Below are 25,095 nucleotides of genomic sequence, written 5' to 3'. Positions count from 1 at the left end.
CGGAAAGAAACCTGTCCCCCCCCCATTTTTCTGGGATTTTTTCCAGGCCTTCCCATCTCTACTTAGGGTCCCCCCCCAGCTTATATTTTTCTAACTTATTTCGATAATTTGTATTCCACTTACAGCCACCTGTAAGTTGTGTACAGGAACCCCAATATGCTAAGACTAAAAATGAATTAAAACTATAAAAACATATATAAAGTACGATAACAGATAATCCAACATGCTCATCAAATGCTGTGTATTAAAATCACATGGGCTGGTGCAAAGTTATCAACAAGAAGGAAGTGAGCTAGATGAAATGCACTGTGAGAGAAAATGCTACAAGGGATTTTGAATAAAAGGAGTGTGGTTTGCTTCTTCCTGTCTCCAGGGATGAGAGAGCAAAGCTTTAAGTCATGTATTAAGTAGTTACTGTTTGATACCAGAGTTGTTTTTTTCCAATGTGTACAATCATTCTGTTAACACTAGACTTCAGTCTGCTATATTTGTTGCCCATTCTCCCAGTGTCGCAAGATCCTTTGGATCTGTCCAGTCCTTCAGATTCCATCTTCCAGATTAGATCCTAGGAGTATGCTTAGATATTCCAGTTGATTGATGAGGCACAAATTCTGTTTATAAAATTCACAAAGCCACTTTCCTGACAGTACTCAGAACTTACATCATTCTTCCTAAAAGTGAAATGAAAATTTCAGAACCAATCCTGGTACCATTTTGAAGGACTAGTATTACACTACCTTATTCCTTTTCTTTTTTGCATAAAATCTGAGCTCATAAAGTGGTTACACATTTGTTGGCAGGTTTTAAAAAAGGGCATCCTGCACTCTTTCATAACCTGATAGCTTATTGTTTATATACTTTATTAAGGAGTTAGTATAAATTTCCAAGCAAAAATAGTAGGATGTAATGGGAAAGGGTAGCTCATAATTCAAAATAAGTTCACCTGGGGCAAAACTCATATACTCTTCCAAGCACACAGGTGAAGCCAACTGCATGTCTTCCAAGCCAAATGTCACCCCAAGCAATTGGCCCCAACCCAGTGGTTAGAACAGGGATGGGGAACCTCAGGCCAAGCAGTCAACTGTAGTCCCCCAGACATCTCTACCTGGCCCATGGGACTCTCCTCAGGCCACATCTCCTCTCCCCAGAACTACACCCCTAGGTGGCCCTGCTATGCACACTCGAGGGTTTTTGCATCTTTGAACCCAGATGATGCTTCCTGCTTGCATGGATGGAAGATACGAGTATCGGTGAGAGTGTTTGTGTAGAAACTGAAGTAGAAGGGTGAAGTTCACTTTTTGAGGGTGTGCATTGACGAAAAGGGCCTTAGTTATATGTATACAGGAACAAATGAGCAGAAGTGACTAAGACTTGCTTTAGATTTAAAGAAGCTGTTGAAGGGATTCCTAAAATAAAACTGAGTACACATAAGAACAGCTATCCAAAATACATCCCATATGTCTTCACACTTCCAATTACATTATTTTTTATTGATCCTTTTTATTAACTTGGGGAGATTGTTTAGTTTTATTTTTACCTCCCAGGTTGTTGTTGTTGTTGTTTATTGCAGTGAGCTAGTAGAAGAATTTGCAGCTCATCGTGTCATTTGGTATCATTTTACGCTCCATCACATATTTCTTCTTATTACAGCACAGTTATTCACGAGTGCCATTTCTACTCTTACTGAGGGTTCATTACATTTGTTGCTTTTTACCAGAACAAATTCAATAAATATAGTTTAGTTGCCCTAAAACATCCAGCCAGCATTGGCAGAACAGACCTCTATCTGAAAATTAGAATATATATTTTTTATTTTTTTTAAAAAAGTATACAACTGAGTTATTACAGTTTGCTAAACCAGCTGAAAAATTATTCATCAAGTGTTACTGTCCCTGGAAAAGCTCTTAGCAATAACTTATCAAGTCCTTAGTAAAGGTGAATCTGCATCCACACTTTTGTACAGGTCAGCTGGGCATCTCTGTGTCCAGTACGATCTCCCCCTTCTATTTTGTTCTTCTTACAATAACTTACGTTCTTGCTGTTGTGACAGCATGGGCTGTCGCTGGCACCATGAAAAAAAGCAGAGGGAAGCAAACCTGCCAAACCAATCCCTCCTCCTCAACTTCACCACTGTCACTAAGTACTTATCATTCATTGTCTCAGCTGCCACCACTAAACAGCCCTTTCGCTTTCTGGACTTTAATTGGTCCAACCAACTCCCAATCTGGGTAGAGTGATCTAGCAGGCAGGCACACGGTGAATATAAAGGTGTGAAGGCCTGGGGGGGAACTGGAAAAATGGGGGGAGGCAGTCCCCTGATTTTTCTGGGGTTTTCCTGGGCTTTCAAATCTCTGGGTGTAAAATAAGGCCGCAGACCTATTTTTTCCCAAACAAACTATGCTTTTATAGTTGGAGTTGTTGCTCACAACAGAGCATCCAACCATGCAGAATACACTTACTGTCCCTCAATAAAGTAAATATAATATGCAAATTTCTGTAAGTTATACTGGAGACAGACTCACAACTACTTTGGTACAGAATTTCAAATATTTTTATAGCAAAAGTATGCACAACCAAGTTTGCAACCCTTCTGTTTCCTACCACATCAAAACTGCAGTAGGGAAAATGTAAAGACTTGACTCTAGTGACAATGACAACCATAACAGTTACTCATACTTTTATATTTTCCCCTCTGTTTGGCCTATGTAAGTTTTGCCTGTACAACTTCTGACACAGCACAGGAGCCATGTATTTTCATGGCTCGGCAAACACACAGAGAGCCTGTTTTGGAAGTCCAAGGCAAGACACCAGAAGAAGTTCAGTAAACCTTCAGTTATGCATGCCCAGCTGCCAGCTTTCACTTGGCTTGGTGGGTCACAAGTTGTGCAGACCTAATTTCGGTATCAGCTGTGAAATTCTGGCTTGAAAGCTACTTCCTACAATGTGGCTGCCTACATTATCTAAAAACCACAACCATCAGATCCTCCTGGTGTTGCCTGGTAAACAAAAAAAATAGAAATTAACTAGAAGGCCATATACAACAATGTGCATATAAATAAATTACCAGTTTGGATTTTCCGAACTTTCCCTGAAGACTGACTCTTCCTTTAGAGTAGCATACTGTGTCCATGTGAGGCACCGAGTCTTCATAGACATAACTCTATCCTGGTTATTAAGCCAAGATTCTTCTTCTAGGTAGACCTCGGGCACTTTCAGGCAACTGATCTGTTAGACATAATGATTACATGTTTAAATAATGTCAAGGTGCTTGAAGAAAGAATGAGGAATTTGTTTATATTTAGCATTTGTTTCCATCTTCACACAATAAAACGATTAAGGACTGAAGCCATCCATAACATTTATCTCTTGATGCTAATACAGAAATTAAAAAACTTTTAGCTGTTAGTGGTGAAACCATGCAAGCATTTAGGGATTTGTTCTTACAGCCTAGTTAGATTTTGCCAACTGCTGCATCTTAAGCATCAGCTTAATTTATGTGACATTTTAGTTGCCTACATGTCCTGCTTAAAGTAATGGATCCTAACAAAAGACATTTGTCGACTGTTGCACTCAAGACAAACAGCCAAAACATTTGGTTCATTTTACATTCTGTTTGGTACCTGGAATTTTTATGTTTCCCCATCTGGACGAGGCATGAAAAAAAAGGCAAACAGAAATGTGACAGAGAGAAATCATTTGAGTTTTGATAGACAGAATAAAGATTGCAAGTAAACAGTTCACAAAATGGAAGGTGATACATAGCAGAATGTAAATCCAAAGAGTTGCCAAGCTACAACTTTAGGACACAGAAAATTTAAACGGAAGAAATCACTATCCTGTTGTGATTTTAAAAAAGGAGAGTCCTATCTATCTATAAGGACATTGCTTTGATTTCCTTTTCAAGCTCTCAAAATGGCAGATAAGAGTTGTTTTTGGAAAATGCTCTTTTAGGAACTACAGGATTTCAAGCACAGTCCTATCCTCAGTAGTGGCTCGTTGGGGGGGGGGGGGGACAGGACACAGCATCCTCTGGCCAGCATTGCTGTGCTTGTAGGTACAGGGATGGGGCCAATTGGTAACAGCAAGGTCAAGGGGGCTCTGAGTGTCGGTGGCAGAAGCCCCGCAGAAGCCTCTCTGACTTCTACCCCATCCCCATCCGAGCACAGTGCTTCCACCAAGACAAGGCCACTTCACCCACCCGCCCACCTCGCTCTGCCCACATGAGCAATGGTCCACCCAGGATACTTAGAACATTCCTAGTTCACGTGGACAGTTCATTCTTTGTGGCTACAAACCTGCACTGTTTCCCCTATATGCTTAAAAACCAGCATGCATCAACTTTGACTGACATTAATTACCTGTCTTAAGAAGTGTGGAATTACATTCTGGCATGTTGCAATCCTCCTCCGGTATATGATCCCTGTAGACATATCTGAGCATAAAACAACAAACCAACTTACGGAAGTGCTATTTTGGAAAATATAGATTTTGATTTTGATTTTATAGTAAGTAAACAAAACCAAAGGCTTGCACTACAGATGCAAGGAGGAAGGCAAGGAAGCCTGAATGTGGTAGAGGGATTCAATGTCCCTTCTTCTCAGCAGCCAAAGGATTCCAGCCCAGTTGCCAGATGGACCATGATGAAAACGTTTAAAGGGTTATATGCTTAGTCCAAAAACTATAGTATGTTTGCCCACCTCAACACATATAAAAAACCCTACTGGGCAGGGGACAGATGGTGTGGTTCAAACATTTTATTGGCATCTATGCTGGCAATGACAAAGCATCACACAATTCCAAATCTGAGCTTCACAGATTTGGCTAGAAGTGCAATGGAATTGCTCTACGATTTGGCTGGTAGCAGTTGGGGAGTTAATTTCCGAGGCTCTTGTGTTGCTAGCTACAAGCTTCAAATATCTTCCTGGGTCAGCACTTCAGATCAAAAATGGCTTGTTCTGCTCACTCTGCATTCTGAAATACATCCTAAGAGTGCAAAATACCTCTCCACCCACCATTGTCAATGTTTGAGGCCTAAAGCAATTCTCTCGGACAATTAGAATTTATTTTTATCCTGAGTTGGGCCAGTGACAATAACAAAGCTCCCTACCAAAAAGAGAAAGAAAAGCCCCACCGCCTCTAAAACCCTTCACAAATTATAGTTATTGAGCTACAATAAGAACGTGACTGGCTTCCAAACTCGCTTTACTTGTTAATATTTAATGATCCCAATCAAGTCCAGAAGCTTCAGGATGATGTTAATTGATGATCTGACTAGGCACACAGCCCGGTGGAAAAGGAGTTTTCAGGAAGAGACAAATCTCTCCCGCACAAAGTTTATCTGGGTTTTTTTTCTTCCCCTGGTTTTGTTCCTGGGAGGCAGCATTTTGCAGTAGGCTTTAAATAACCACCCTGGCAGTATATTTGTCTTTCCCAATGTGACACATTTACAAGGGGTCATAAACTTGTATTTCCCAAGAGAAAGGGATGGCTAAAACTATTATTATATATAATATGCAATGGAAAATCCAGAATTCGAGTCTCTCTTTTTTTCAGTGGTGGGGGAGAATAACTTGGTGCTCCTAAACTCCCCAGCCCAGACCTCTCAAAAGACCCAAGTGAATGGTGTGAAAAATGGGAAAGGGGAGATTTGTGCTGAGAGCCCTGCCTGCCTCAGCTTCAGCTTCTTGCAGCAGCGATCACCTTTTATGTAGTCCTTCTGCAGCATCTGCATTGGGGAGGGGGAACAACACTAATTCCTTTCCTCCACCCAGACTGCTCCTACTTTCTGTTCTTCTGCCATCTCAGTATGAGAGACTTGGCTGAGAAGAGGGTTCTTCTGGGAGAAGAGAAAAAGCAGTCTGGCTGCAATAAACTCCGTCTGCAACCGCTTCCTAATGGTGGGCAACTGGGCAATTTGTCTTCAAGAGCCAGTTGAGAGATGAGGGCAATGCACAGAAAGAACGAGAGCCAGGCAGATAGTTCGCAAATTGCTATCTCCAAAGTGCTCTGAGCCACAGAGGCTGAATCTCAGAAACAGGGATGAATATTTATGGATACTGACTGCAACTTTAGTAATGGGTAAGGGTTGGGTGCGGGGAGGAATTCAGGAGGTTCAATGCGAGATCACCTGATCCACAGCTCCCAAATTAAGGCGCAAGCAATTCAGTAACCACTGCCACATCTATATCAATGGGTCGGCTCACCCCATGCGTGCCCACAAAACTGCTTCAATCTCTGGAAGTGGCATTTTTACAGCTGCCCCGTAACATTTATTCTGAACTTGTTAGGAATTGGTGTTTTAGTGTGGCAGCTTTTACATTCAAACTCCCTCACCATTAGGCAGGCCTTTTCACTGTTTTCTTTTCAGTGCCTGCTAAAATCTTTTCTGTTTAGGCAAACCTACTCAGACAGATACTCCAGGCAGGCAAAGAAGATGAAGGTACTCTGGGGTAGGCAAGGGAGACCTTTCCTCCAATCTCCCTTTACCTCACAACCTTAGCAGTACAAGTTTAGAGGACTAGAAGGCTGAAAGAGAACCCTACTGGCTCATTATCACCTGCCTAAACCAAACCGGAGGCACTTTAAGTCAGGGCATGATTTGTGCCAGCTGCCTCAAGCAATGTGTGAGGCGAGTTCTAGACAAGGAATAATTTCCATTACATTCAGAAAAGATAAAGCAGCACCTCCAAGCTGCATACCTGATCCTTCGCCAAGAGTGCAAACCACACAGAATAAGCTTGTGCGCCTAACCCCCAACTGGAAGAACCCCTAGCCAAGACCACCCCTTCTAGCTAGATTTAGTTTCAGTGTGCTTCTCCCCTCCATTTAGCTCCAAGGTAGAGCCAAGGGTCACAACATAGTGGTGACATTTCACCCCAAACCTCTGAGTAACCTTAGCTACTGCTTTCACGTACCTGTAAATTACTGAAAACTTTCTGGAGCCTTCTAAGCAACAGTGAAGTGTCCAACTTACCTGTTTTTTCTTCTACCGTTTTTACAGCCGTGACATGCTTCTCCATGGGACTTGGATACTAAAGGAAAAGGCAAGAGAGTAGACATCACAACTGACTATGTGTTAAACACTTTGGGAAACGTTTTTTTCCTGAAAAGTGATGTATATACGTTAATTAAATCAGTAAGTAGGTACATAGAAGGAAATTTCCCGCTCATTGATAAAATTCTATTAGAATTTGCATGGTATTTCTCAACAGATCTGAATGTAGTGGCTGGTTTATGTCAGGTGTTTGCTGTGATTGTTTAAGCCAATTAAGAAATTCCCATCAGTAAAACAACAAACTTCTTTAAATGGTCAGTTAACTCTCTTCACCATTGCCACATAAAACACATTAAGCACATATTTTATAATTGTGATCTAGGTTACAAGGTGCCTTCAAAACAGTAAAATGAATGAGATAGGGATTTTAAACCTGTGTGATATCGTCCAAACTCCACATCAAATGGACCCAGGCCTTTCAGATGAAGGCTATGCACATCTGTGAGCCGTGATGAAAAACTGGAAACACACCAGGGTGGATTTAAGGACTTAAAACTCTTTTGTGGTGTGAGGAAAACTGGGTGAATCTACCCTAAGAGTTGCATGGGGGAATTTGAAATGCATACTCTTGCATGCTCATTCCATTTTAACGGCCTTAAAGCTCATCTTAAAAGAAGCAAAGATCATTCTCTTTCCTACACAACCAATAAACAATTTTGAAATAGAAAACCCGGCCTTTGAATTTCTGTATCAAAACTCAGAATCCACCTCTTTCCATTTTAGGATACATTTTGAATAGTATTTATACTTCAACTCCCCCCTCTGCTACCACCCTAAGCATTTCTTTTTATGTGGGACGTTGGAGTAGTAGTGTGTCTATTTGACAGGGTGAAGTGTCAATATGATCACAGGGTGTGTTTTGAATCTCTCAATCTTAACACATTGGCCAGGTTAAAGTACAGCTAGAAACCATGGTTTCTTTTCACATACACAAGCTGCAGCAAACCTTGGGCTAATGCACAGAAGGGACCCACTTTCAATATAACCCAACAGAGTTTTCCCAGGGCACAGTGATTTGTTTCCAACTGTGTTTGGGGACCACAAACTGAAACCATGATATGGCTTTTTAAAAGAAAGAAAGAAAGAAAGAAAGAAAGAAAGAAAGAAAGAAAGAAAGAAAGAAAGAAAGAAAGAAAGAAAGAAAACCCTCAGCTCCCCAAATGTGTTCAAAATTGAACAATATTCCAATCTCCTTCTCTGGAAACTGAACCAGGAAGTGGGGGACAGGAAGACAGCACAAGACTGATATTAGACAAAAGATAGTAGTAGTAAATGGGTTGTACAGTGATGATAAAAGCCAGGTATACAAGTAAATATGAATGCCATATGAGAAAACACAGAAAAACTCCAGATACTAACTGAACTATGCATTTCTATGTTCACTGTAAGAAGTTTCATTAAGTGAAGTATATGGCAGTTAAATCTGATGCTTCCATGCAGCTTGCTGCTTTCAAATGGTAAGTAACAGTCTAATTACATTATCAATGAAACCTACAGTCTATAAGAACCATTCGTGTGAAACAAAAAAAGCCATTTGCATAAGTCTTCCACTAAATAGCAGACTCTATTACCCAAGTATTTAACTAGGAATAGACTCAATTTTGTGCACAGCTTAATATAAGGGAGATGAGTTAAAAGCTTTTGAGTATGTGGACGGTTTAACTACAGTGGAACCTCGGTTTATGAATTTTCGGTTTATGAATGCCGCGGACCCATCTGGAACGGATTAATTCACTTTCCATTACTTTCAATGGGAAAGTTCGCTTCAGTTTATGAACGCTTCAGTTTATGAACAGACTTCCGGAACCAATTACACCCATGCTTCGGGTTAAGTACGCTTCAGGTTGAGTACTCCGTGGACCTGTCTGGAATGAATTAATCTACTTTCCATTACTTTCAATGGGAAAGTTCGCTTCAGTTTATGAACGCTTCAGTTTATGAACAGACGTCCGGAACCAATTGTGTTCATAAACCGAGGTACCACTGTATTAGCAGCATCACAGCTTTCCCCAAGTCTGTTAATACCTTGTTTATAAACAGAATGCAGAAAACCCAAAAGGGAGAAATGCATTGATTGATCAAGCTGGATAATCTCTCTGTTGGATATATAGGTTATGTTCTCATGCTGGGATAGCTCAGTCAGGGTAGAGAGCAAAAAGATCCCCTCCCCCCGCCTTACAGGGAGTTGGGCAAGGTGATCCTTGCGGTCCCTTCCAACTCTGCAATTCTATGATTCTACCATTATATGGTACCTATATGGTTAGGACCAAATTTCAGGAGGCAGTGGAATACAGGAGAGCCTGGCGTGCTCTGGTCCATGGGGTCATGAAGCGTCAGACACGACTAAACGACTAAACAACAACCATTATGTCAGCTACTTTCATGGATGCTAGTATCTCAAGTTGCATTCTAAATTGGTGAGTTATGTTTCTATGACCCGTTGTGCCTCAATCACCTGCGCAAGGAAAAGAGAAAGCAAGAAAGATCTCACATTGCCGTTCCATACGGTTGTACCATATAACAGTTGGAGGTGATGATTACCATATAAACCCTACATGTGAAAACAATTTAGCTACATATAGCTATCAGTTACATGTAAAAAGAGAGGGAGGAGGAGGAGGTCTCAGAGATATGTAGAATGGTAGCATTCTTCACTGCTTGGTGGGCATTTGCTTTGCATAGGTAAAATATATGGATCAGTGAGCTTAGCTGAAAGTTCCGTTTTACTGGTGAGCACTGTTAACATTTCTTTCCAAAAACAAAAAAACTTCTTCAACTAGACCACAGCCTTCAAAAATGATATGATGCCATCTCGTGGTCAACTGTTCAAGTGCATCAAATAGGCAAGTAGCAGACAGCAACCAGCAAGGGTGTGTGTGTAGTGGGGAAAACATGCACTGTGGCTGTTTATTCCTGGGATCCCTACAGATTAACTGATGCTCATCCAGTCTTCCAAAGCTTCAAAACCGACTGCTTAGCAGATTTCACAGCTGAATGAGAAAGTGGCGTCTTTATGAGGTGTCTTGTAAACCTGCTACAAATTAGGTAACAATCACAAGCACCTCAGGTTGGACCCATATTGAATACTAGTGTGTTATATCACCAAGCTGGAAACTTTGTTTTAAAGTTAGGCAGCACACCCTTCTTCCATCAGAGATCAAAAGATACAAAAGGTTTTACAGTGACCCAGGAAAAGGTTAGAATCACGTGTTTATCACAGAGGCATAGGAGCTACTTCTCTGTGGTATAATATCTCTATGTCAGAACCACACAGGTGGCCCCTGTATATAATGAGCATACATTAGATATATTCTATGTCAGAACCACACAGGTGGCCCCTGTATATAATGAGCATACATTAGATATATTCTTCATTTTTAAGATCACCCATAGGTCACAGCAATCTCTATGGTTTATTGCAATTATGTGATTCACTTTGCTGGGTGCTCTAATTTATTGATTAGATGTATTAAAAAGATTCAATTTTCCTGAAAATTTAACAGATGCCATGCTACATTACATGCTACATTACATGCCATGCTACATTGCATGCAAAATGCAAGGGAGAGAGGGAAAGATACAGGAAACTGAATGCAGATTTCCAAAAAACAGCAAGGAGAGACAAGAGGGTCTTCTTAAATGAGCAATGCAAAGAAATAGAGGAAAACAATAGAATGGGGAAAACCAGAGATCTGTTCAAGAAAATTGGAGATATGAAAGGAACATTTCGTACAAAGATTACCATAATCAAGGACAAAAGTGGTAAGGACCTAACAGAAGCAGAAGACATCAAGAAGAGGTGGCAAGAATACACAGAGGAATTATACCAGAAAGATATGGAGGTCTCATACACCCCAGGTAGTGTGGTTGCTGACCTTGAGCCAGACATCTTGGAGAGTGAAGTCAAATGGGCCTTAGAAAGCATTGCTAATAACAAGGCCAGTGGAAGTGATGATATTCCAGCTGAACTATTTAAAATTTTAAAAGATGATGCTGTTAAGGTGCTACACCCAATATGCCAGCAAGTTTGGAAAACTCAGCAATGGCCAGAGGATTGGAGAAGATCAGTCTACATCCCAATTCCAAAGAAGGGCAGTGCCAAAGAATGCTCCAACTACCGCACAATTGCGCTCATTTCACACGCTAGCAAGGTTATGCTTAAAATTCTACAAGGCAGGCTTAGGCAGTATGTGGACCGAGAACTCCCAGAAGTGCAAGCTGGATTTCGAAAGGGCAGAGGAACCAGAGACCAAATAGCAAACATGCGCTGGATTATGGAGAAAGCTAGAGAGTTCCAGAAAAACGTCTACTTCTGCTTCATTGACTATGCAAAAGCCTTTGACTGTGTCGACCACAGCAAACTATGGCAAGTTCTTAAAGAAATGGGAGTGCCTGATCACCTCATCTGTCTCCTGAGAAATCTCTATGTGGGACAAGAAGCTACAGTTAGAACTGGATATGGAACAACTGATTGGTTCAAAATTGGGAAAGGAGTACGACAAGGTTGTATATTGTCTCCCTGCTTATTTAACTTATATGCAGAATTCATCATGCGAAAGGCTGGACTAGATGAATCCCAAACCGGAATTAAGATTGCCGGAAGAAATATCAACAACCTCAGATATGCAGATGACACAACCTTGATGGCAGAAAGCGAGGAGGAATTAAAGAACCTTTTAATGAGGGTGAAAGAGGAGAGCGCAAAATATGGTCTGAAGCTCAACATCAAAAAAACCAAGATCATGGCCACTGGTCCCATCACCTCCTGGCAAATAGAAGGGGAAGAAATGGAGGCAGTGAGAGATTTTACTTTCTTGGGCTCCTTGATCACTGCAGATGGTGACAGCAGTCACGAAATTAAAAGACGCCTGCTTCTTGGGAGAAAAGCAATGACAAACCTAGACAGCATCTTAAAAAGCAGAGACATCACTTTGCCGACAAAGGTCCGTATAGTTAAAGCTATGGTTTTCCCAGTAGTGATGTATGGAAGTGAGAGCTGGACCATAAAGAAGGCTGATCGTCGAAGAATTGATGCTTTTGAATTATGGTGCTGGAGGAGACTCTTGAGAGTCCCATGGACTGCTAGAAGATCAAACCTATCCATTCTGAAGGAAATCAGCCCTGAGTGCTCCCTGGAAGGACAGATCGTGAAGCTGAGGCTCCAATACTTTGGCCACCTCATGAGAAGAGAAGAATCCTTGGAAAAGACCCTGATGTTGGGAAAGATTGAGGGCACTAGGAGAAGGGGACGACAGAGGACAAGATGGTTGGACAGTGTTCTCGAAGCTACGAACATGAGTTTGACCAAACTGCGGGAGGCAGTGCAAGACAGGAGTGCCTGGCGTGCTATGGTCCATGGGGTCACGAAGAGTCGGACACGACTAAACGACTAAACAACAACAATGCTACATTAAGAAGAGGCCAACAATTCAGCAAGCTTTGCATGTGGAGACTTTGGGATTACTTATCGGGACTGTAATTCTTTCTCTCCCCTTCTACCATCCTCTACAAAGCACCAGGTCACAACTGCTTTTGAAACTCCACTCCAATGACACTATAAAGACATTTGCTTATGATGCAGGGAGAGGCTGTTTTAACAGGGAGGAGATGAAAGCACTAATTGGTGTGAAGATCAAGTAGTGCTCATCACTGAATTCTGACATATGATGAGCTATAATGGTGATTTTCCTGCTCTGTTGTCTATTGAAAAAGAAGGATTACTTTGAAACACCGTGTTTGCATATTATGCAATTATTAATATTGTTTTTGCTTTATGTACTGCTTTTTCTGAAAAACATTTGTTTTCCATACAAACCTTCCACAAAGACAAAACAAAATAAGTATCACAAAAGTCAGCATGAATTCACTTTTCAAATGGGGCTTCCAACAAGGTTAAGAGTAGATACAATCCTTAGAATACGATGAAAACCCAAAAACAATGCAAGCATGCTATATAACATTCACAAACACATAAATGGCTTAAATCAAATCATAGTAAGAGAACCATCTAGTCTTCTAGTTGACTGCACAGAGAATTCAGCATGGTTTAATATACTTTGTAATGATAACCAATATCCTTCAATGCAAGAACTGAGTTGATATTTAAGTATACATGCTCAAATACAACTTTAAAAAAATGGAAGCATCACAGGACTGCAAAATATTCTCTTTTAAATCCCAGTAGGAAAGAAATCCGTTCCAACGATTTCAGGCTTCCAGGATATCACAGCAAATAAATGTATCGTAAAGTAAACTCTACTAAATGCATGCCACAGCTAGTAAGAGAACACATATCAAACACAGTAAGGGGTTGACAAGACCAAAAAGCAAACAAACCAGCAGAAGTTAGAAACCAAGTTGCTATTTTCAAAATCTATCTAAAGTGGCTGGTATTTTATTTTACTCAAAGTGAAGCGTCTACCTGCTTCAGATCTCATTCCTTCTACATTAGTAGTTATGGCACAGAGCAAAGATGAGATTCCACAGGATCCCTGCACATGCTTTTGAGCAACTGAAGCCGCTCCCTTTATGTTGCTGTCCTTACAGTAGCCAAAGGAGTGTGATGACAGTGAAGATATAGAATCATAGAATTGTGCAACGGCTTGTCATGGGAGGAAAGACTGCTCACCCTTTTTAAAAAAGAAAAAAAACTTTGACAGTTGAAGAAAGGTATGTTGGGAAAGAAAGGTGCAGAACAAATGTCAACACTCATGAGGAACTCATACACACACACACACACACACACACACACACACACACACACACTTAAATTAGGTACAAAAAACTGTAGGAGCATCATAGGTGTGGGTGGTTTCCTCAATTAGTAATAAGCTGCCCATGGCTGCCACACAACATGTTTACATGGATGTGATGGACAGAGAAGAAATGTCACACACACACACCCCACACACACTAGCAACCAGAATTTATGGCTCAGGTGCTGCAAAAATGCAGTTTACTCACAAGGATTTAGTAAGCATTCCTCAGAAAATTATGAATTTCCCCCAAATTAGTTGCCTCAACCCTTCAAAAGCATTTCTCACATTCCCATGACCAAGCACAGACACGTTTCACCTTTTCTTGAGCAGCAAAACTAAAATGCTTTCTTTTTTCAACATTGTTAGTTACTTTTTAAGTTTAAAACTACTGGTCTGTCTCAGTGCAATCTGGTGTTCAAAATCAAGTCAAAATGTTCAGTTATGGAGTGATAGCCTTCCCACACAATCATACTTCTCAGGCTATTGATGATGGTGATAATTATTATTATTATTTATACCCCACCCATCTGGCTGAGATTCCCCAGCCACTCTGGGCAGCTTCCAACAAAACATTAAAGTACAATAATTTACAGATACATATTGTACACAGAAGTTCAGTTTTTACTGCTGTGGAGTAAATGCTACTTTCCCTTGCATCCACTCCTCAAACACACATGTACAGCCTCTGAATCAAATGCCAAGTGAACCTTCCTTTTTTGCCACCTGAAGCATGCTTCAGGTCCAACCATCTCTATCATGCATCTTGAATAACAGCTTGACACATTTTCTGTTTTGTCCTAATAAAGGTATCATCCAACTGTGGATTTCTGGATTTTTATTTCCTTATGGATCACATGGCTACCCTTGGTTTTTTTAAAGTGCTAAGGTGATGCCTGTCTAGATTCATCTTCAGAGTTTGTGGCTTTTAGAAAACTAATAATCCAAACTAATATTTTGCTGCTGTCTTAATGAGAATGAGAAGGAATATTACTAAGTATTTAGGCAGTGGAAAAGGAAAAAGATTTGTCAGTATACTGGACTGGTGTAGAAGAGCCAATTCCACCTCAGGGTTGCAAGCAACAACCAAAATGAACCAAGGAAACTGACCATCACTAGAGAAAGGTCAATTAAATGTATGCTCAACAACAACAACAACAACAGATCATGCAGAAATAACCTATCTGGTGTAGATAACAGTGGCATACTGCATGAAATCAACTGACATACATAGCATTTACAAATTCTGAACAACTCTGAATCAAAGGGTGAAGTCAGTCATTATTAAAAACAAACAATAACCACCTCATTGATTTTAATTGAGCAGGTTTGCAGCTTAAATTGGAAAGGCATGACCCAAACTAATAGGAATTGTTTCACTCAATACCTCACACACAGATTTAGATTAAATTAAAAAGCAAAATACACAGGTGAAGAATTGCACTGGGCAGAAACTGCACTGTTACTAGATGCAATGATGATCTGTAAAGATGGGGGTTACATTAATTACAAGAGAAATGCACATGTTGAGAAGCAAAACTAGATAAAAATGAAACTGATAACAGCAGAGTTTGCAATAAAGCTTACATTGCTAGATATAAGGTGGAAGAACACCTCAATGGCAGTGCCTCTCCATTCTCTTACATTCAGCTCAACAGAAAGTAGGAAGAGAAAGTATGGTGCAAAAACTACAAGCCTGCCAGTGAAGTCATTCCACTGAATGAAAAGTACCGGGTTGCTCAAAAAGTTGTCCTTCTATACTCCTTGAGCAGAGGAGGGACAGTATTGAGCAAGGGTCATCTGACCTTAGTACAGTATGCCGATTAAAAAACTGGCAAAGAAATAGCAATTACTTTTAAATTTCAGTTTCATTTCTCAAAAGCCACAGCTAGAGGGCAATAAAGTCACCATATTATGAACATCTATAATTAAATAGTTTCTATACTTCTATTCAGATTAACAATAAAAGAATAGGAAAATACATAGGAGATGAACACCAAAGCCAGACATCAAACACAGATGCATGTAACCTCTTTTTTTTTCCTTAAATGAAAATAGCCCTTCCTAACCAGCTATCAGGTAAGACCAGCATGTAAGGGGGAGCGCTCAAAAGGAAGATGGCAACTCCCTAAGGCTCCTTTTTCATTTTAAAAGATTGGTAGGGGAGAATTGGCTGCGGGTGGCGCTGTGGTCTAGGGCTTTCTGATCAGAAGGTCGGGGGTTCGAATCCCCACGACCGGGTGAGCTCATGTTGCTCTGTCCCAACTCCTGCCAAGCTAGCAGTTCGAAAGCACATCAAAGTGCAAGTAGATAAATAGGTACTGCTCTGGCGGGAAGGTAAATGGCATTTCTGTGCGCTGCTCTGGTTCGCCAGAAGTGGCTTAGTCTGTGGGCAAATGCTGGCTCCCTCAGCCAATAAAGCGAGGTGAGTGCCGCAACCCCTGAGTCGTCCGCAACTGGACCTAATGGACAGGGGTCCCTTTAGGGGAGAATTAGGCATCTGTGTGTAACATGAAGCTTGCCCCCAAGAGTCAATCTAGTGTTCTTCTGTGATGTGCTTGAAGCTTCAAGAAGAGGCTGTGATCTCTACCACTTGCAATTGGGTTATGAAGAAGTACAAAAGACACAGAGAAAACTCCTGATGTGTTTTACCTTCCCCAAACCCCAAGGCCAAATGAGATAGTAAGGCCCAGCCTGTGAGGCGCTTTAGAGAAGAAACAGCAAGAGCTTCTCCCTCCCTGGAGGAATTTATGTAAAATATGTGGTCATCTGTCTGGGACACTGCTGTTCCACCATGCATTGAGCAGGCCATTGATCAAGCTCTCTTGCAGATTTGTAATTCTATTATTTATTTAAAGGAAACAAGAGAAATACTTGCTACTCCAGGCATCCCCAAACTTCGGCCCTCCAGATGTTTTGGACTACAATTCCCATCTTCCCCAACCACTGGTCCTGTTAGCTAGGGATCATGGGAGTTGTAGGCCAAAACATCTGGAGGGCTGCAGTTTGGGGATGCCTGTGCTACTCCCTTGAGTCCCAAGGTAGAGGCAGTGCCTCTAGGAGGTTTGGGAAAGGTAAAAAAAAAAGAGGTCTCTCCCTCTAGTTTTTGTCATCTAAAAACCACACACACCATAAAGAAAGACTTTGCTTCCCCCTAAAGCTAAACAGCAAGCACCAAAGGATTGGGAGTCAGTCTTATATTACTTGCACTCAAGATAATTCCCCCAGTATGCTGATGACACCCATTTTTCATTTATGTTACATTAGTAATGACTTGTGAAGTGATGGAGCTCTAGTGATGAGTGCATGCGTGCCCTAAATTATTTGAATGCATAGCACACATATCATTTTGGCATACCTGAAACATTTTTTTGTTAGTTTGAACATAGGCATTTTCGCAGCAGTGTTTGAAACTCTCATTGTTCTGGGTGCATTTTGCAACAGAGAATTTCATTAGCGTGAGTAGTTTCTGAGCTCTGGGTGCAGTACTGCACCTAAGATTTCAGATTAAAACTGCATAGTAGAAGGAAATGAAGACAATCCATAAACCAACTACTGTATAAGATTAGAAGTTTGAATTGTGTTAAAAGATTAAAATCCACTTCAAGGAATTGGGATTTACATTTAAAGTTAAAATTTAGAATTTTAAAATTTTAAATTAATGAATCTCTACAATCTATTAACATTAAGGGGAATACAGATGTTTCTCACATATCCTGCAGTCTGTTTCAGACTTAAGATGACAGTGCAAAGTTCTTGCAGACCAATGAAGAACTGTGCCTTTATGGTTACATCTTATCAATATGGTTACACAATGTATCAATAAACAGTAACATAACAGTACAGTATTCATTTTATTATTTATTTATTGCATTTATACACCACCTTAATTGCCAAGGCATCCAAGGCTGTTTACTGTTCAAAACATTAACACACAAATGATACAAAATATTCTAAGGCCAACTTCAGAAGCGGATGGCACTAGCTCCCTGCCTCGGCTTCCTCTCTTCTGCCTTTCCTCAGGGCGCCTAAGTCTTAAGCATCCCCAAGAATGGTTGGGGTAAGGCTGCCCCAACTGTTCACACAAGGCCACTGATATTTCCTCTGGGAGCTGAAGGCAATGTGTTCACTGGCCTGGACTCATTTGTACTAGTGGTATCATGTTATTAAATGGTAGCAAAACAGTTTGACAAAAGCAGCAAATGATCCTGTGCATTCCTTCTTAAAAATAAACTCATTAATTTCAATAGGGTTTGCTTGATTCCAGATGTGAGCTCCAATAATCCCACTTTGGAAATACAAAAAATAAGTCATTTTTAGATCTCACCTCTGGCACCCTTGCTTTTAAGTAACCCAAGGTAAGGGTTTCATTTGAGCCAAGGTTTCAAACCAGAACCTGATGTGAATGCCATGGCTAACTATGCAATCCTAACCACATCAGTATTAATTAATGGTAGTAGTATTGATCACACATATTCATCACTTGCAACAACAAAAAGTCTCAAAGTGACTTACATCTGTAAAAGCATACATGAAACAAAATATAAAATACATCAAAAAGATAGATGAATGTTAATTGACTACAATAACATAAAAAGGATAAACCTTACCCCAAAATAAGAACAAGAAAACAGGCTTGGGTATCATTATGCCCTATTACACATCAGCTTCCTCTGCAACTATGTTTGGCCACCTGTGGCAGGTAGATGAAGCCAGACAGGGCCTACACTCCACACAAGATGCATGGATATTATTTGCTCCCCTTTGCAAATAATTTTTTACAGGCTAGCATTCTCTTGGGCCATGGCTTGCTGCCAGATTATAGCCAAAGGCACAAGTGCATTTTATCAGCTCCATATTTTCATTGCTTTATTTATTTAGATATTTGTGGCATTTATATACCGCCTAATTAACCATGTCCCCTGGGCAGTTTGCAAATTAGAAACAATAAAACACAGATGCAATTAACAACCAAATACAATCAATATGAAAGTAGCACCAGTACAAAAGTCTACATAAAACCAGCATTAAACCATACAAGTTGCAGTACAGTACTAAGATTTGGGGACCATCATCCATGCTTTTATAACTCCCACATTTGATTGATGTTGATACATCACATGTGTGGTTTCCCTTTAAGGGTATTTAGATGAGCATAAAATCATACAGTTGTAGAGCTGGAAGGAACCCCAAGGGTAATCTAGTCCAACCCCCTGCAATGCAAGAATCTCAGCTAAAGCATCAACGACAGATGGCTATCCAACCTCTGCTTAAAAACACCCTAGGAAGGAGAGTTTGCCACCTTCCAAGGGAGTCTGTTTCACAGTTGGCTCTTACTGCCAAAAAGTTCTTCCTGATATTTAGTTGGAATCTCATGTTTAGTTTGTGGTCCACTAAGACCCCTAGATCCTTTGCATGTGTATTACCAGTAAGTCAGGTGTACCCCATCTTACATTTAAGCAGCTGGTTCTTCCTGCCTAAGTGCAGAACCTTTCATTTGGTCCTATGACATGCCTTGTTAGTTTTGGCCAGTTCTCCAATCTGTGAAGGGCATCTTGAATGCTGCTTCAGAATTCATCCAAGGAGATGAAGACAGGCAATTTGGAAAGTACTGTTTACAAGACACCATGGGCGTAGCTGGGAGGGGAGGGGGAGGGGCAACCCCCCCATCAATAATAATACATAGTTAACCGAGTTTCTGCCCCCTGCCAAAAACAAAACAAAAGGCCTGCCCCCCCCCAAAAAAATCCTGACTACGCCCTGCAAGGCACAAAAAACCTTGTCTCAATTCAGAGGAGTGGGCAGGAGCGCCTTGGTATTCATAAGTTCTGACGAAGTAGCACTGTCGTGAAAACTAAGCAAGAAAAACAGCAGCGCCCACCAACAATCGCCAGGAGGAAAAACGTGCCGGAGAGAGAGCACGTGCGAAACGCAGCAGTGGGAAGGAGAGATCTGGAGGTGCGTTCACACCCCCATCCGATAAACACGGGGAGCCTCTGACTCAGCCAGGAGAATGGAAGCTGGGGAAGATAGCACGGCCCCCACCCGCGACACAAAAAACACGCACCCCCAAAATACCCCAAAGGCTCGTCCTCACCGCGTGTTCTGTGGCCAGCAACAGAAAACTGCAAGGGGACACTGAGGTCGGGGCTCTGCTAACAACCAAAGGAGAAAATCGGAGGCTGGTAAACACTTCCAATTAGTTTTGCCAGACTGGAGAGGGCGTTCGTGGAGAGTGTTCAAAATAAAGATTGAGAACCGGTTGAGGCACACCGTTGCCGCCATTTCTCCTCCTTATCCTCCCCCTCCCTCACTTGTGAATGAACCCCCTTGAGCCCAAAGAAACGGAGCCACACACGCGCGCGCGCGCCCGCCAGCAGCTTCGGGGAAGGGGGAAGAAAGAAAAGGAGCTTCCTTTTTTTACCTTACGGAGGTAGCTGGCCACTACCTGCTCGAAGGGGTATCTGTAAACGTTGCGCGCCTCCACGGTCACCCCCATGGCGGGAGCCGAGCAGCCGCCGCCGCCGCCGCCCTTCCAGCGGGCCCCCTCCTGCCAGGCTGTTCCCAAAATCCGGCGGCGCTTGCTGGAGGACCTGGCCGCCCCGCTGCCCTGTCGGCCCCGCGCAGCCCCCTCCCTCCCCCCTCTCTGCACAAACACTCGCTCTCCGGCTACGTCGTTTTGCAACGGGGCGCACCGTTGCCTTCCGAGTAACACCTTCCTAGGTCACAATGCAAACTAGCGCCCAGACGGGCTGAGGCGGCTTAGGCCTCTCTTGAGGTTGTAGGCAGGGGAAAGAAAGTTCGCTACGGTAGCGAAGTCCTTGGACCGTTGCACTGTTGTTTTGAACCACACTGTGCTTTTTGTTTTCGTTTTTGTTTTTTGTTCTCGGGACTTCATAACGCGGGAACACAACGACACGTGTTCGGCGCTGACGTGTAGCCACTCCCACGCTCCTTTACTTCCTTTACGTTCCTGCCTTGCGTGGGGAGGTGCATTCTCTGTAGAACCTTAATGACGTTCGAAGCGGAGAGAGGTCCCCTCCGGAATCCAATTACGCAGCCCAATTCCCCCACGTGTGCCAGAAGCCACGCCCCCCTCTTTCTGGCTCTTGTTCAGAGGGTCAAAGTTTGCGGAACTGCTTGAGAGAAAATATAACAATAGCCCGGGCTTTCTGAAAACGGAAATATACTCCTAAAATAGCCATAGTACCGCATTTTCCACGGGCATGGTGGGAAGCACTACGCCGAGAGAGAAACCCAACTGCAATCCTTTGCGTGTCTAGTCAGCAGTAAGCCCCGTTGACTTCAGTGGGATTTAACTCGGGTGAGTGCATATACATATACCCTGTGCACATTTAACTTGGAAGTACGTCACACGAAGAATAAACTTGCTTAGGACGGGGCTGCCTATGCAGATGCGTTCTGTTGCCCTTAGAGGGTGTCCAAGGAAAAGGATTCTGGCGAGGCTAGTTTTCAAAGTTAAGTCTCTTACACAGAGACTCTTGTGTCACCTTAAAGGGCATTTCCAGGCAGGATTTTATTGTCAAGTCAGTCCTGGTCAGGCCCAAAAGTTTTCCGTAGTACAATATCCACATCATAATGCCAGCCCCCTTTTCACATTTAAAATGGATCCGATAAATGAAAAAATAACCTGTTATACTGTCTGCAGCCACTGCTAGCGTGGAACTCCCCCCCCCCCATTTTTGAGGGCATGGTGACATTTCAGTGGATGAGCTCTATTTCAGCACTCCAGCTTTGTGTTCCCACCCAAGCACAACCTAGCCATTTTGTTTCCAGTGGCCTCCAGTACCAAAGAAAAAAAAACCTATTTCCAGCAATTGCCACATACCCAGTTTGGAGATGATGTTCTCACAGTAAATGCTGGGGATTACCTGGGAGACCAATCTCAGTACATACATCAGGCTTATAATATAACACTAATAGGAAGATCTTGTGCACTCTTGTGCAAAAGCTCAATGTTTTTTTTAAAATGGAAATTGATATCCCCCCCCTCCAAAAAATTCTAAAAGTTTAGTTAAAGCTTCAACTCTCACCCACTTTAGTCCAAACGCTGTCATCATTTGTAACTAGCCTCAAATTTTTGGACCTCCCTAATAACTAGATAGTTGTCACACTTTGTTAATTTTATACAGCATGCAAAATGCCCCTTGTCATGACTGGAGAGAGAGAGAGCTTCTATATTGCAGCAATGTAGGTGGATGAGATGAACAAAGGATGTGGCACTTTCTTGGGGAGAAGCCTAACCAAGCATCCCCAAACACTGCCCTCCAGCTGTTTTCGGACTACAACACCCATCATCCCTAACTAACAGGACCAGTGGTCAGAGAGGATGGGAATTGTAGTCCCAAAACAGCTGGAGGGTTTGAGTTTGGGGGTGCCTGGCCTAATCAATTGCCATCCAGTGACGATGGTGGGAGGCAGCTTTCACATTCGCTGTAGTCAAATCCTAAGTGCAGATCTTAGACGTGAATGGCAGCCCTTCGCGTACACGGAGAAAATAACGAGCCACACTCAGGGACACCATTATGACCAGGGTTTAATTTGCTTCCTGGCCCTGGGGACCCCCTATCCTGTTCCTACCAATGTAACCCTATCTCTCTTCCCTTTCAGCCACTCTGAATTCTAATTCTTGGTCACATTAGTGTGTGACAAAGTACTACTACATACTGGCTTTTGACGTGAAAGGGGGGAGAGAAAGAGAGATGGCAAGAAGGGCTCGCAATGTTCTGCTTTTGATCGAACAGTTAGGGTGGATATCTTTTCTGACAAATATGATATAAGATCAGAAAAGAGAAAGGCTTCTTTGTGTTGATGAGGAAATGAGAGTCCGTTTGTCCCAAATTAGACCAATATAAATGAGATTACCCAGCAAAAGTAAGCTTACACCTCTCGTTGAGTTTGTGTACATACTTAAGGTACTATGCAAGAGGCTCGTTTATATTTTGGGAATGATTCATGTACTTAAGTAGCTGCATTGCTTTATACTTTCTGGGTGTCACATGATCATATAAAGTAGTTGTGTTCTATGTTTTTATAAATCAAGCACTGCTAGGAGTTGTTTCTTGTTCTTTCCCAATGTATTTCTTGTCAACAAAAAATCAGTGTGGTGCAAGAAAACAGTTTGAGAACCACTGGGTTAAGGCTTGTGGCTGGACCTGCAGTAATGGGTCCATGGCCTGTTGTTATGTCTCTCCAGTGACATGAGTGACAAGTTGCCGGGCACAAACTACCCGCTTCCCAATCCAGGATGCCTCTGTTGCTGGACAAGATCTTTTCCAGCGCCTGTGGGAAGTGCTCCTGCCATCTTGTGCCATGTGACATCTCTGGAAAATAATAATAACCACACAGGAAGAAATTACGGTATGCTTTTCAGTGTGCTTCAGGTACAGAGCTATCCTGTGTCTTTTGATCATGTTGCAATGTGACCAAGAGATGAAAACCAGGAACCAATCTTTTTTATATTTATGAGCCTGATAAAACATTTCCTTTTGTGCAAATGCTAGGCTCAGTATTTCTGTCACAGGTAGCTTGGCTGTGATAGGCAAATACATGTTGAAATAGTTTGTTCGTGTTTATTTATATGATTAATAGTGGCACTTGGGCAGTACTTGTCTCTGTCTCAATGCTGTATTGTTTTATTGGTTTTATGCATTTCTTACTCCACCCTGTGAAAAGTCCCCAGGGTAGTTTACTGGGTCATATGCTCGCCACAGGGAAGCATTAAAGGCTTAATATTACTATAGAACAAAAAAGAGAGCTTTAACAAGGTTCACAAGAAACCTTGCAGTTTTATTATTTTTATCCAAGAGAGTAACATTCACAAAATCACTAGCGTGTCAATCATAAACACATTCCTTGGTGGTGTGTCCCATTTATTCCAGTGGGATGTATTTCCAAATAATACGTTGGAAATTTTCAGAAAAGCACAATCTAAGCAATGATTAAGGAATCTGACCAATGGCAATTACATATCTGAGACCTGATTGAAAAACTCCTTAGACATACATGATGCTGTGTGAAGATGGTATTCCCACCTGAGCATGGAGTATTTTCATGTGAGAACTTTACTGTGTATCTCCAAACTATGCATGCAGAACTACCCCCATTGAATGGAGTGGAAAGCTCTTGTGGATGCCAGTGCTTCTACAAACCTTTTAGATCACAGTCAAACAGTCTGACCCAAATTTGTTTCTCTAAGCCAGGCAATCTGAGTGATACTCCTAGAATTTACTCACTACTGTGTTTAGAACCTCTTAGCCAATGCCTTAGCCTTATTACTTAGTAGTCATAATGATAGTGCTGCCTTTTAGAGTGGTGTTCAAATGGCCAGAACGCTGCCAAATGTGAATTTTGCTTCTGAGGCTCTCAGCAGATGTGGCAGCAATGGACCTCTGTCTTCAAAAGCAGATTTGCCCCAATGACACTTATAGGTAACAATAGAGGGTGGGGGTGTGATTAAAAGCACCAGCAGTGGAAGACATGGCGGGGCTGAATCTTGCTTCTGCTCACTGCTGTTAGCCCTTTAGTCTACTCTCCAATATCCTTTGTTCCCCAGCTGGCATCCTTTTCAGGAAGTGAGCCTAAGTGGGGTATGGGGAGTCCCTGGGGATGAGGGTGACTGCAAAGTGGGAAATAGCTGGCTGTAAAGCAGGCATCCCCAAACTGCGGCCCTCCAGATGTTTTGGCCTACAACTCCCATGACCCCTAGCTAACAGGACCAGTGGCCAGGGATGATGGGAATTGTAGTCCAAAACATCTGGAGGGCCGAAGTTTGGGGATGCCTGCTGTAAAGGCTGCACCAGGCAATTGACACTTCAGTGCCTTAGATCAGGCATAGGCAACCTTGGCTCTCCAGATGTTTTGGAACTACAACTCCCATGATCCCTAGCTAGCAGGGCCAGTGGTCAGCGATCATGGGAGTTGTAGTTCCAAAACATCTGGAGAGCTAAGATTGCCTGTGCCTGCCTTAGATCAAATACAGTACTATATATGCCTCGCATGTGAAGACTGGGGTTTGTTGCTCAGACATGTCATTTGCATTTGCGGTGCTCAGCTGAGCTCCCACGTTTTTCAAAGCATCTATTCAGAGCGGAACTGATGTGAAGTTTTCATTTAAAAATGGCATTTGCATGACTTGTAAAGCCACATTGAAAGGCCTAAAGCTGAGCTGCAGCCATGCCCATTTCAGAATGTGGTTTTGGAGTCCTGAAGGAAAATGATTTTTGAGTGGTTTGCTTGTTTGAGTGTTTTGGGCGTCCTGGCCAT

At 42.1% G+C, this 25,095-nt stretch overlaps 2 protein-coding genes across 5 annotated transcripts in view; one reads left to right on the top strand and one right to left on the bottom strand.

Annotated features, from left to right (window-relative positions):
- Positions 1-20,854, bottom strand: part of PRELID2 (PRELI domain containing 2) — a 37,200-nt gene extending 16,346 nt beyond the window's left edge. The window contains exons 1-4 of the mRNA XM_035105352.3: positions 20,234-20,854; positions 6,974-7,031; positions 4,359-4,432; positions 3,065-3,225 (exon numbers count right to left, since the gene is read on the bottom strand). Of these exons, the coding sequence (XP_034961243.1) occupies positions 3,065-3,225; positions 4,359-4,432; positions 6,974-7,031; positions 20,234-20,308 (368 nt within the window). The 5' untranslated portion in view covers positions 20,309-20,854. The remainder of the gene's footprint in view (positions 1-3,064; positions 3,226-4,358; positions 4,433-6,973; positions 7,032-20,233) is intronic.
- An 83-nt stretch (positions 20,855-20,937) lies between these two features.
- The window catches only part of SH3RF2 (SH3 domain containing ring finger 2), a 100,902-nt gene continuing 96,744 nt past the window's right edge, over positions 20,938-25,095 (top strand). For 2 of the 4 annotated variants that reach the window (XM_035105346.3, XM_035105342.3), the window contains exons 1-2: positions 20,938-21,133; positions 23,027-23,190. The gene's annotated coding sequence lies outside the window, so the exon portion shown is untranslated. The remainder of the gene's footprint in view (positions 21,134-23,026; positions 23,191-25,095) is intronic. The other 2 variants (XM_088661874.1, XM_088661873.1) reach the window with 1 other exon arrangement.

This window comes from Zootoca vivipara, chromosome 2, assembly GCF_965207765.1.
Source record: "Zootoca vivipara chromosome 2, rZooViv2.hap1.1, whole genome shotgun sequence".
In the NCBI taxonomy this organism is placed as follows: Eukaryota; Metazoa; Chordata; class Lepidosauria; order Squamata; family Lacertidae; genus Zootoca; species Zootoca vivipara.
This window is presented reverse-complemented; position numbering and strand designations above follow the sequence as displayed.